Here is a 12,991-nt window from a genome sequence, read left to right as displayed (position 1 = left end):
AAAGGGTTAAAAACCTTTCTGGATGTGATTTTGCAGAGTTTAGGGGGTGCAGTTTCGGAAATGAGGAGCTTTGTGGGGCTTTCTAACATGCAGTCCCCTCAAATACACTTTAAACCTGAACAGGTCCCTAAAAAAATCTTATTTTGAAATTTTACTGAAAATTTGGAAAATTGCTGTTAATATTTTAAGCTTCCTATTGTCTAAAAAAAAAAAAAAAAGATAGTTTAATAAATGCTGCCAACATAAAGTAGACATGTTGCTAATGCTATTTAATAAATAATTTATGTGGCATAACCATTTTCTGTATAAGCAGAAAAGTTTGAAAAATGCAATTTTTCACAAATGTTTCACGTTATTTTGTTTTTTTTTTCATAATGATTCGTATCGACTTCAATTTACCAGAAATGTAAACTAACATATGTCACGAGAAAACAACCTCAGAATCAGCCGGATAGGTAAAAGCATCCCGATGTTATTAATGAAAAAATTTACACTGGTCATATTCATAAAATTTCCCTCAGTTCTTAAGGCCATTTTAGGCCCGGTCCTTAAGGGGTTAAAGACACTAACTACCAGTACCTTAAATCCTATTTTGATTATTTGTAGATAACTTTACTTTTTATTTTAAATTCATTTAATTTTTTGTTTTTATAGGGAAAGAACTTGAGTATGATGAACACAGAATTCTTTCTCTTAGGATTCCAAGGCAGCCGAAATCAGAGAAATGTCTTGTTCAGTCTTCTCATTGTGGTTTACAATGTAACAATATGTGGGAACCTCTTGATCATCACCCTGGTGTCCACCAGCAAGATCCTCCACACCCCAATGTACTTCTTCATCTCACAACTCTCCATCAGTGACATCTTGTTATCCACCAACATTGCTCCCAACATGCTCCACATCCTACTGAATAATGGGGCGGCCATTACTCATATGGCTTGCATCGCTCAGCTTTATTTCTTCAGTGCCTTTGAAGCAGTTCAATGTTTCTTCCTCACGGTGATGTCCTATGACAGATATGTGGCCATCTGTAATCCGCTCCATTATACCTCCATCATGACCAGGACCCATTGTGTGAAGTTGACCATCTTCTGTTGGTTGGTCGGCTGTTCTGTTACATTGAGTGACACCTTAACTGCATCCAGTCTAACTTTCTGTGGACCAAATATCATTGATCACTTTTTCTGTGATCTCATGCCTTTGCTAGATATTTCCTGTTCTGATACTTTCATAGTTACATTAGATATCTATGTAATGGCTGTACCTGTAGTTCTTACTCCATGTATAATTATAATAATATCTTATATCAAGATTATTACTACAATCTTAAGGATCCCATCCAGAAGCGGTAGACAGAAAACCTTCTCCACCTGCGGCTCCCACCTCATCGTGGTCTGTATATTCTACTGCGCTCTCTTCTGTGTGTATGTGTTTCCAATGAAAGGGAAGATCTTAAATATCAGTAAAGTCCTCTCACTGCTATACACTGTATTTACCCCTTTGATCAATCCTGTGATATATAGTCTTAGAAATAAAGATATTAGAAAAGCTTTAGAAACAATAAATAAATAAATAAATAAATAAATAAACAATATTAATAATAATAACTGTTGTTGTTGTTATTATTATTATTATTATTATTATTATTATTATTATTATTATTGTTAATAAATATTTAACTTAATATTATTTGTTATTATAAATGTTATCTATTTACTAATTTCTTTTTTATTTATTCATTTTTGGCATTTAGAGTTCATGTTAAAAATACTACGGATACGTAAAAGCTACTGTTTTCTATGGTTACAAAACATTTTGGGACATTTCTTATTGTAGGGATTTTAGATGATGCTAGTAGCAATAGTAGAGGTAATAGTAGTGGCTTGAGTGCTGGTAGCAGCGGAATTACAGTATAAAGCATTTTGGATAAAAGTAAATTTATAGCTTTGTACAAGGCTAATAGTAGCACATTGCACCATGAATAAAAAAATAAAAAAATAAATAAATAATAAAAATAATAATATTTATTTTTATAGTGCCAAAAGATTCTGCAGCGTTAAAAAAAATCGACTGAAATCCCCAAACCTTTGAATTTGTATTAAGTTTGCCGCAAGTTCAACCAAATGTGAAAAAATTAATTAAAATTCCTTTGAAACCTAAATTGTGAGCCCAACTTGTACAATTGTGACTATTGGAGTGACAGTCTCTGCACAGTGCTGTGGAATATAATTGTGCTATATGAAGAAATAAATTATCATTAACCCCTTGCTGACTGAACCAATATGCACTTTTATTTTTCCTTTGTTTTGCTCTTTATTTTTTTCACCCATATGGGGTCTTATTCTGGTGACATCAAATATGCCTTTTAAAGACATAAAAAAAAATGTAAACTTATTTGAAAATGAATAAATCTACTAAAAATTCATCTATTCTCATCCTGGTTTTTGAATGTTTCAAAAATTCATGATGAAGTTTTCCCAAAATGGCGACCGCATATTACAGTACAGCCAAAGCGCTGGTTCAAGGAGGTTAGAGAGGCAGTGTTAGAGAGGCTGTGTAACTGTTCCCTTTCCTGTCACTTTGTGTGTTAGTACACACTTTCCACAGCTCTCCTGTGTGAAGTTCAAGCTAGTGAGTCAGTTACGTCAAGTGGCCTGTTCTAAATCTGTGTTTTGCGTCAGAATCAATGTCATTGACAATTACACTTATTATGCTGCCATAAACAGTTTTACAACATGTCACCTGAGGTATTCTGACTGACAGATTTATCTCCACCCAGGAGAGCTGTGGACATTGGTGGACATAGAATGAGATATTGTAAGCAATTGAACCACCACTGTCCACAGCTCTCCTTGGTGAAGTTAAACCATTGAGTCACCAGTCAAATCATAGGGATACTTATTTGTGCGGTGAGGTGCAGTAGAGATTAGCCAACAGGGAGGCATTACTCAAATATCAAGTACAATGGGTAACAGATGTACTTTGTATGTAATTTAACAGCAGCACAGGTGAATATTCACAAATAAAGTGCAATAAGCATCAATATCACAATAAATAGAAACAAAAATTGTTAAGTGGGATGGTCTTTTCCCAATGGGAAACATTCAAAGTAATTGATAAGGCACTTGTAAACAGCGCTTGTAATCACCCTTCATTATTGTACGGTGTACCCCTTTAACTTTAAGAGTCACTTGACACAGTGCCTTCATAGCAGTTATTCTATATACACCTGTCAACAAAAGAGTGAGGAAATAACATAAGACTTCTGGCACTGTGTAACGCCTGGAGTAGTGGATCCACTGGACCGTCACCAGCGATGGCACTAACCTCACCAGGGAGCGGAGTCTAAGGGGCCGCTGGTTTTCACCAGAGCCCGCCGCAAGGCGGGATGGACTTGCTGCGGCAGGCGACCCCCAGGTCGCTACCCCTGGCTTGGTTGCTAGTGACGGCAGGCGAGGCATGGCAGGAGCAGTAGGCAGGAGATGGTCCTGGCAGAGGTCTGCAGGCGTAACCGCAGGTGACAGGCTGAACACAGGAGCAATGAAGTGACAGGGGAGCAGGAACCAGGAACAAGGACTTGGGACCAGGTAGCGGATAGCAATCAGGAACAAGGACTTGGGACCAGGTAGCGGATAGGAAACAGGAACAACGGGGGGCTGGGCCAAACGCTATGGGAAGCATGTAGAGGCTCCAACACCTGTAGTGGGGCAGGGCTGGAACTTATAGGGAGTGATTGGTGCAACTAGTAAATTAAGGGCGGACTGGCCCTTTAAACCTGAGACAGCCGGCGCGCGCGCGCCCTAGGAGGCGGGGACGCGCGCGCCGGACGGCACAGACGGAGACAGGAGCGGAGGAGAGGTGAGGTGCCCCCAGGGGCCGAACTAGCAGCAGCGCCGGGTCCCTGCACAAGGACCCCGGCGGCTGCATGGAGCAGGAGGAGGTCGCGGCGGCGGCCCGGAACACGGGACGCCACCGCGGCCGTGACACACTGTAAATCTGTCTAGTGCCCTTAAGTGTCCATTAGGGTCTACTCACAGTCACCAAACATCATCCTTTATAACAGATGGCAGTAGCAATCACTGTGGTAGTATACTAGCGTGTTTTAACACAACTAAACTCCAACAAAACTACCCCCACACAAGATAACAATAGTTTTCCTGCCACATAGATTATGTAATGACCAGGTATATTTCTTAAATGTTACATGGCACAACTTAAATAATTTGCCCAACTGGACATACATAGACAACACAAACAGCCAAGAGATAGAGATGTAGGGCCAAGAGATAAACTCAACCTTTGGCCCATAAGACATCTGGGCATCCTCTCACTGTCAGACACCTGTGGATGTAAAGGAAGAAGGTGGCAAAACACTTAGTCAGGTTATGGCAACAGCCCACCATTCCCATGGCCCTCACATGGAAATGTACTCCACAACAGGTTTCTGTACTTGGCCATGTAATTGGTCTTTACAAAGCCATACCCTATAGGTTTGTTGAACACCTACACAGTTTTCTTCCTGGGTCTGGGTTTAATAAACGTCTCGATATTCCACTCGGGCACATTCCTCTGACATCCTCTCTGGGACTGCTGCATCACACAGCTTTATGGCTTCTCTATGGGAATTCTACACTTCAGTCACTCACTTGAATTTGCCTGATATGGCCTCCCAGAAGTATGGTGGTGGAGTGCATCAAAGTGGCTCCTTATCCCAGCATAACTCAATAGCTTCCCAGTAGCTGAGCGGTAGTGGAAAGGGACATGGTTGCATATCCTTTTCCTCCATGGGCCACCTCATAAGGACTGGTAAACGTCTGAGCTCATCCTTCTCTCATCCTTGATGCACTGGCTGACGCCCAGGCTCCTTATCCTCCTCAGGCCTCCCCATAGATGGCCGGACTCTGCATGAGCATGTTGCTCACGACCACCTGCACTTTGCTGCCAACCTGGCACCTGTGGTTTCACTGTGATGCAGGGCCAGAAAAAATGGGGCAGGCACAGCTCCACCGGCGTGCGGCATAAGGGGGGGGGGGTGCATTGCTCAAATGGTGTTAAGTAGACCTTTCTGGTACTGGTTTTGATGGATTTTTGGGTTTTCGTCTTACGCCAAAATTGAAAAGTATGCATCTCTAATTAAAGTTACCTAACTCCTTTCTTTGAAGGCAGGGTGTAGTGATCTTAAATTTTTGAGGGACACTTTATCAATGGAGACTCTTGAGTGAGTACTTCATTGGATTTTTGTCACTGATTTCCCCAAGCTCAGTCATTGCTGTGTGGTTTGTAGCACTCTTAGTTTAGCAAATGAGGAAGGAATAAAGGGACTCCTCTAGACCAGATGCTGCACGCTCTGCATAACGAGTGGGGGGACAGTAAGCAAAGAGACATAGGGCTTGGTATACAGCATAACAGCTCTGGCTGCACAGAACTTTGACCTCAACTCTGTCCAATATCTTAGAAAGGAAATGAACTGCTGATCATCTGTCTTCTATATTATGAAAAGTCCCTATTCAATACCCCTCACTATCATCTCTGCACAACTACCATTGCATTTCAGAAACATATTGGTTTTTTTAAGTTGTTGCTTGAGAAAGGACATTTTTCTTTTTTTTTATCTGGATAACCCTTTAACTTTTACGTCTTCAAAATAATTTGTTTGTTTGTTTGTTTGTTTCTTTTTATAATTGACTTGAATTTATATTTTTCTTTATCCCTCCATAGACTCCGGAGACTCATCAGACAGGAGCAGAGATATCTCCGGGGAGTTCTTCTACCTGCTCCCTTGTCTTCATCTTGTAGATAAATATCGGCAGGTAATGTCTCACATTCAGGGGTCTGGTGGTCATAGAAGCTGACTCCGCTGCTGCTGTGTAACATTGTCACCCGTCACCTCTGGACTTAGAACGAAGGAAAAGCCAAGGAACAGGAACATGAAGATGAATGCTGAGACTAAGCAGCTATCTGATGTGAGTAATGTGGGCTACACTATTGCATACACATCGCTCATATATCTCTGAGGTTATTTATATGGAAAAAATGTGTTCATTGTTTTTATCTTTTTCTTATTTATTTATCCAAGTTTAAGAATCTTATTACAAAACTTTTAATGTATAACTCCTGGTGATCTGAGATTAATCTTGAATTTGTGTTCGTAAGATCATCATTGTGTATAAATCGTATCAGACATAATTCTAGAACCCTCTGCCTACTACTGTGTGGGGGCTCCCTCCTGTCAGTTCTCACCCATCCAGGCACAGACTCCACAAGTCCTCTGATGGTGTCCTTCAGCATCTGGCACCAAGACGCTCTGTGACCTGTAAGATGTGAGATATGGCCTCCATGAACGGGTCTTGTTTCTCCAGCCGATCCCAAAAACGATCGATTGAGACCTGGAGAATCTGGCGGCATTATTCATTATTCTGCTGACTGCTGCCTTAAACCTTAAAGGAGGGTAACTTTGTTTCTACAATGGTTAGATAGTAAATAAAAAAAAAAAAAAAAAAAAAAAACCTCACACGTATTGGTGTCTGGCATACGTAAAATTCCACAAATATACAATTTGTGCCAGGCTTGGCCTAGTTCTGGTGTGATAGAAATGGTTGTAGTATTTTATTTGGCCCTCACCCAGGTTTAAAAAAAAAAAAACTCGCACATATAGCCAACTGGCATACGTAAAATTTCTCACACACACACACACGCACACACACACACACACACACACACACGCACACACACACACACACACACACACACATATATATCACAGACCAACAAAAGTTAGGATAGACCTTCTCATTCAAAGAGTTGTCTGTATTTTCATGACTATGAAAATTGTAGATTTACACTCAAGGCATCAAAACTATGAACTACACGTGTGGAATTACTGTATATACTTAACAAAAAAAGTGTGCAACAAATGAAAATGTGTCTTATATTCTAGGTTCTTTAAAGTAGCCCCCTTTTGCTTTTATTACTCCTTTGCATACACTTGGCATTCCCATGATGAGCTCCAACAGTCTGGAAGGAGTTCCCAGAGATGCTTAGCACTTGTTGGCCCTTTTGTCATCACTCTGAGGTCCAGCTCACCCCAAACCATCTTGATTGGGTTCAGGTTTGGTGACTATGGAGGCCAGGTCATCTGGTGTAGCCCCCCATCACTTTCTTCTTGGTCACATAGCCCTTACACAGCCTGGAGGTGTTTGGGCTCATTGTCCTGTTGAAAAATAAATGATGGTCCAACTAAACGCAAACCGGATGGAATAGCATGCCGCTACAATTTTCATAGTCATGAAAATACAGAAAAGTCTTTGAATGAGAAGGTGTGTCCAAAATCCGGTGAGATAAAAAATAAAAGACTGGTGCCATCCATCAATCTTTAAAAATATACTGTATAGGACAGTGTTTGCTTGATTCCTGTTAGCTAAAAGTTGTCTCAGTGCACTACACTTTATTAGGCGCTGCACACGATTTAAGAGAAGGATGTGTAGTGGTCATAGACAAAATCATTTAAAGGGGTGCATTAAAATGTTTATTTTGCTCAATATTTGGCTTTCTGTCCATGCTAATATAAAGGAATGAAGTTTTCCATGTATTTATTCCACTTTACATAGAGGTTGTCATGATCGTGCGTGAAAAGACATCAGTGCCACGCTCTGCGGTGAAAATCTGACCGCCGCGCCAAACAACTGCGCTTTTGGCCTTAAGTCCTTTCCTGGTTTTGTTCTGTTCTTTGCTTATGTCTTCTGTGATCCGGTCCATGTTTTTTTAGTTCTCCCTGCACTTTCCTTGCTGTGACTCACTCACTAATAGTCTCTGCTGTGTTCTGAGTGAAAGATCTTTTCACCGCTGTCTTTCTGTGACCCTCTTGTGTGTTTCTCCTGCTCTACCTATCAGCTTGGAGCCCGGGACTTCTGTTCCCTTATAGCTTTGTCTCTCCCTTAAGTCTGGGCTCTTGATAGCTTTGTCCAGCTTGTCTGTTCAGCTAGGTCCAGCCTTGTTGCCTTCAGTCTGTATTCCTGGTTTTCTTGATCCCTTTGCTTGCTTCTTGCTATTCTTTGTCTTTTGGTTCTGTGTTTTGCTTTGTCCTTAGTGTATCTTGTTTAGTCTTTAGTTTACAGTGTGCCTCGTTTAGTCCTCAGTGTTCCTTGCTCTGTCCTCAGTTCACATTGTTTCTGTCTCTGGTTTATGTTTCACCATTTACCTTGTTTATTGTCTTGTATTGCGCCTAGTTCCTTGTGCTCTTTCCTTGTATCTCCTTACCGTCTGTATTCGTGATTCTGACCTCTGGATTTTTTCTGATCCCTTTGATTGCTTCTTGCCATTCTTTGTCTATTGGTTCTGTGTCTTGCTTTGTCCTCAGTGTATCTTGCCTAGTCTTTAGTTTACCTCTCTTAGTCCTCAGTGTGCCTCGTTTAGTCCTCAGTGTTCCTTGCTCTGTCCTCAGTTCATATTGTTTCTGTCTCTGGTTTCTGTTTCACCTTGTCTATTGTCTGGTATTGCGCCTAGTTCCTAGTGCTCTTTCCTTGTATCTCCTTACATTCTGTATTGGTGATTCTGACCTCTGGATTTCGTGACCTCGACCTTGCTTGTGTATTCTGACTTTGTACTTCTGCTGCTTGTTTGTTGCCAACTTTGCCCGCTGACTATTTTTATTGTTTTTGTTTGTCTTGTCTTGTCTTGTTTTGTGTTTGCACTTACTGCAGCGTAGGGAACGCCACCCAGTTGTCCGCAATTGTTTAGCGCTGTTGTGGCAAGTAGGTAGGGACAGCGTGGGGGGTGTTAGCCATAGGGCCCACTTGTCCTGTGTCTTTGTTCCCCGGGGCCCTGACATTATCAAGGGCCTTAAAACATTTTACTCCTTACCTGAGGCTTGTATGGACTCAGCACAGGAGTTATCTGTCCGCTTTGAGGGTCTTGCTACCCTCGTTTCTTAACTGGCCAAGCAGGTCCAGCTGTTGGCCCAGCAGCTACCAGCTACCACTCCTGCCACCCCAGTGGTCACACTCAAGGAGTCTGACAAGTGTTCAGGGGACCTGAACACATATGTGACATTTTAAGGAAGCTTGGGTTAGTCACCACACCCTTAGCTCCCTTGAAGAGGCCATTTCCCTGGTGATTATTATCGATCGCACACTAAGGGATCATAATAAAAATAGACCAAGCCAAAACCACCCCTGTGTCATTAAAGTTCTTCCTCTGTCCTCTCTAAACCTTTGCCTTCTATGTCTCGTCCTCTGGTCACTATGGAGGAACCTTCAGATCTTGACAAAATTAAAAGATCTCTGGCCCGTAAGGAACTCAGAAGAAGGAAGGGACTTTGTTTCTATTGTGGCGAAAGTGGACACTACATTAGCTTTTGTGCCAAGCGTCCTTTAAGATTATTAGCGTCCAGATGACTACCAGGAGGGTCAACTGGGCACATAGGTGGGTGGAGTTGGCGTCCATTTTGCCGCTGATGATATCATGTCTGTACATTCATGTAATGTGGAAGTTGGCTCTGTGTGTCCCGCCGAAGATGGCATGTCCGAGAATTCATGTGATTTGGAAATTGGCCCTGAATGTCCCACTAATGCCATACCTGTGAATTTGTGTGTTCTAGAAAATGGTTCTGTATATCCGGGTGATTGTGCCATATCTGTATGTTCATGTAAAGTAGAACTTTGCTCTGCGACTGGTACAGATTTGAGGGGTGATGAGAGGTCTGTCAGGAGACCAGCTGTCCGTCACCTGGATTCTGACTCTGATGAGTGGGAGACGGACGATGATGTTTCTAGTGATGTTGAGACATATATTGTAAGAGGTCCTTTTCCTTCTAGGTCTGGTTCGTCTGGTGAGGGTCCAGAGGCCCCTCATAAAATGGGGGGGTAATGTCATGATCGTGACAGAAAAGGCATCAGTGCCACCCTCTGCGGTGAAAATCCGACCGCTGCGCCGAAGACTGTGCTTTTCGCCTTAAGTCCAATCCTGGTTTTATTATTTTCTTTTGCTTATGTCTTCTGTGATTCGGTCCATGTTTTCTTAGTTTTCCCTGCACTTTCCTTGCAGTGACTCACTCACTAATTGTATCTGCTGTGTTCTGATTGTCTCTTCACCGCTGTCTTTCTGTGATTCTCTTGTGTTTTTCTCCTGCTCTACCTATCAGCTTGGAGTCCGGAACTTCTGTTCCCTTATAGCTTTGTCTCTCCCTTCAGTCTGGGCTCCTGATAGCTTTGTCCAGCTTGTCTGTTCAGCTAGGTCCAGCCTTGTTGCCTTCAGTCTGTATTCCTGGTTTTCTTGATCCCTTTGCTTGCTTCTTGCTATTCTTTGTCTTTTGGTTCTGTGTTTTGCTTTGTCCTTAGTGTATCTTGTTTAGTCTTTAGTTTACAGTGTGCCTCGTTTAGTCCTCAGTGTTCCTTGCTCTGTCCTCAGTTCACATTGTTTCTGTCTCTGGTTTATGTTTCACCATTTACCTTGTTTATTGTCTTGTATTGCGCCTAGTTCCTTGTGCTCTTTCCTTGTATCTCCTTACCGTCTGTATTCGTGATTCTGACCTCTGGATTTTGTGACCTCGACCTTGCTTGTGGACTCTGACTTCGTACTTCTGCTGCCCGTTTGTTGCCAACCTTGCTCGCTGACTATTCTTTATTGTGTTTGTTTGTTTGTTTGTCTTGTTTTGTGTTTGCCCTTACTGCAGCGTAGGGAACGCCGCCCAGTTGTCCGCAGTTATTTAGAGCTGTTGTGGCAAGTAGGGCGGGACAGTGTGGGGGGTGTAAGCCATAGGGCCCACTTCTCCTGTGTCTTTGTTCCCCGGGCCCTGACAGAGGTTATATTGTGTTTGGAGTGTATAGTTTATAGGCTGTGATAGTGGCGTAATGATGTGTCTTTGGCGTGTTAGTTGCACCCAGGCATCATCTGTTGGCATAATTTCCAGAGGTGTCATTGTGGACTTGGTGACCTCCTAGTGGTCGAATTTAGTTTTCCAAGAAAGTACAATTTTTCTCCCATAGACTTTAATGGGGTTCAAAATTTGATTGAATAGTTAAACAGGGCTGTCTGTTCAATACAAATTTCGAGCTTTCGGATATTTTACTCCTCGTTCATCTCTAGTAAGGAGTCATTTTCCTCATTCCTACCAGGACTTTCAACCCTGCTATTTTATTATTTGTAGTTAATTTTACTATCATCTTATAGTCATTTCATTTTTATTCTCTGTTTTATAGGGAAAGAACTTGAGTATGATGAACACAGAATTCTTTCTCTTAGGATTCCAAGGCAGCCGTAATCAGAGAAATGTCTTGTTTTGTCTTCTCCTTGTGGCATACAATGTAACAATATGTGGGAACCTCCTGATCATCATCCTGGTGTCTATCAGTAAGACCCTCCACACCCCAATGTACTTCTTCATCTCACAACTCTCCATTACTGACATCTTATTATCTACAGACATTGTCCCCAACCTGCTCCACATCCTACTGAATAATGGGGCGGCCATTACTCATATGGCTTGCATCGCTCAGCTTTATTTCTTCAGTGCCTTTGAAGCAGTTCAATGTTTCTTCCTCACGGTGATGTCCTATGACAGATATGTGGCCATCTGTAATCCCCTCCATTATACCTCCATCATGACCAGGACCCATTGTGTGAAGTTGACCATCTTCTGTTGGTTGGTTGGCTGTTCTGTTACATTGAGTGACACCGTAATCACATCCAGGCTGACTTTCTGTGGACCAAATATCATTGATCACTTTTTCTGTGATCTCACGCCTTTGCTAGATATTTCCTGTTCTGATACTTTCATAGTTACATTAAACACCTATGCAATAGTTGTATTAGTAGTTCTATCTCCATGTATAATTATAATAATATCTTATATCAAGATTATTACTACAATCTTAAGGATCCCATCCAGAAGTGGTAGACAGAAAACCTTCTCCACCTGCGGCTCCCACCTCACCGTGGTCTGTATATTCTACTGTGCTCTCTTCTGTGTGTATGCCTTTCCAATGAAAGGGAAAACCTTAACTATCAGTAAAGTCCTCTCACTGCTATACACTGTATTTACCCCTTTGATCAATCCAGTGATATATAGTCTAAGAAATAAAGATATTAGGAAAACTTTAGCAACAAAAACATAAATTAATGTGTTAAAAAGGAATATATGTGTGTGTCAATTTTATTTGTTTAATTATTATTATTATTATTATTATTATTATTATTATTATTATTATTATTATTATTATTATTATTATTATTATTATTATTTTCAACTTAAAAGATACAAAAATATAGTTTTCCCACTATGGTCATAAAACATTTGGGGTCATTTCTTTTTCCAGGGATCACTTCCTGTGTGCAATGTGACTAAAGTCCTATTACACCAAACAAATTCAGGCTGTAGAAAAAAAATACAAATTTGGTCAGCTCTCCTAGAACACTATTCACACTAGGCAGGAGCATGTTGCTATGGCTGAAATTGCAAACATACAAAAACACGGAGAAATGCAACAGCTCACAGCTATGGCAAGATAGAGACCTAATACAAATATGAAAATCACTAAAAGCAGCCCCCCCAACTGAAAAAAAAAAAAAAAACCTCCATAAAAATAATGAGGCTCTTGGTTACCATTTGCAAACAATGTAAACTATCCCACCAACGATAAGGTGGTCTCATGCCGGGATGGACCTACACTGTACTATGGCCTCTCCATGGCATATAAAAAGCCTATGCTCTCGCAAAAATAATAACACACCTGGGTGGGATGGGTGGAGTGCACAAGCAAGGATCTTGCCATTGAGGTGAGCTGTTGCATTTCTCTGTGTTTGCAATTTCAGCCATAGCAACGTGCTTCTGCCTAGTCTGTGTTCTAGGAGAGCTGACCAAATTTGTCTTTTTTTTTTCTGTGTTCCAGATGGGGGGAGCCGCTGCCTCTACTTGGTTGTGCACTCCATCCATCCCACCCAGGTGTGTAATTACTTTTGCCAGTATAAGATGGATCCTGCATGCCGAGAGCATAGC

The 12,991-nt window shown here is 41.5% G+C and overlaps 2 protein-coding genes across 2 annotated transcripts; both read left to right on the top strand.

The window, feature by feature from the left end:
* The first annotated feature begins 669 nt into the window (after positions 1-669).
* On the top strand, positions 670-1,572 carry LOC138785687 (olfactory receptor 11L1-like). Its single transcript, XM_069961882.1, has one exon. The coding sequence runs from the start codon at positions 670-672 to the stop codon at positions 1,570-1,572; it is 903 nt and encodes a 300-aa protein (XP_069817983.1).
* Positions 1,573-9,459: 7,887 nt separating this feature from the next.
* LOC138785680 (olfactory receptor 1J2-like) lies at positions 9,460-12,110 on the top strand. The gene is made up of 2 exons (XM_069961869.1): positions 9,460-9,789; positions 11,196-12,110. Exons 1-2 carry the CDS (start codon positions 9,460-9,462, stop codon positions 12,108-12,110), a joined length of 1,245 nt encoding a protein of 414 aa, XP_069817970.1.
* Positions 12,111-12,991: the final 881 nt, after the last annotated feature.

This window comes from Dendropsophus ebraccatus, chromosome 1 (genome assembly GCF_027789765.1).
Source record: "Dendropsophus ebraccatus isolate aDenEbr1 chromosome 1, aDenEbr1.pat, whole genome shotgun sequence".
In the NCBI taxonomy this organism is placed as follows: Eukaryota; Metazoa; Chordata; class Amphibia; order Anura; family Hylidae; genus Dendropsophus; species Dendropsophus ebraccatus.
The sequence above is the reverse complement of the archived record's forward strand: the minus strand, read 5'-3'. Positions and strand labels throughout refer to the sequence as shown.

Coding starts and splice junctions, on each gene's coding strand:
- LOC138785687 (XM_069961882.1), top strand. CDS start 670: ATGATGAACACAGAATTCTTTCTCTTAGGATTCCAAGGCAGCCGAAAT.
- LOC138785680 (XM_069961869.1), top strand. CDS start 9,460: ATGTCTGTACATTCATGTAATGTGGAAGTTGGCTCTGTGTGTCCCGCC. Junction 9,790..11,195: donor GTGATGTTGAGACATATATT/GTAAGAGGTCCT, acceptor TCTGTTTTATAG/GGAAAGAACTTGAGTATGAT.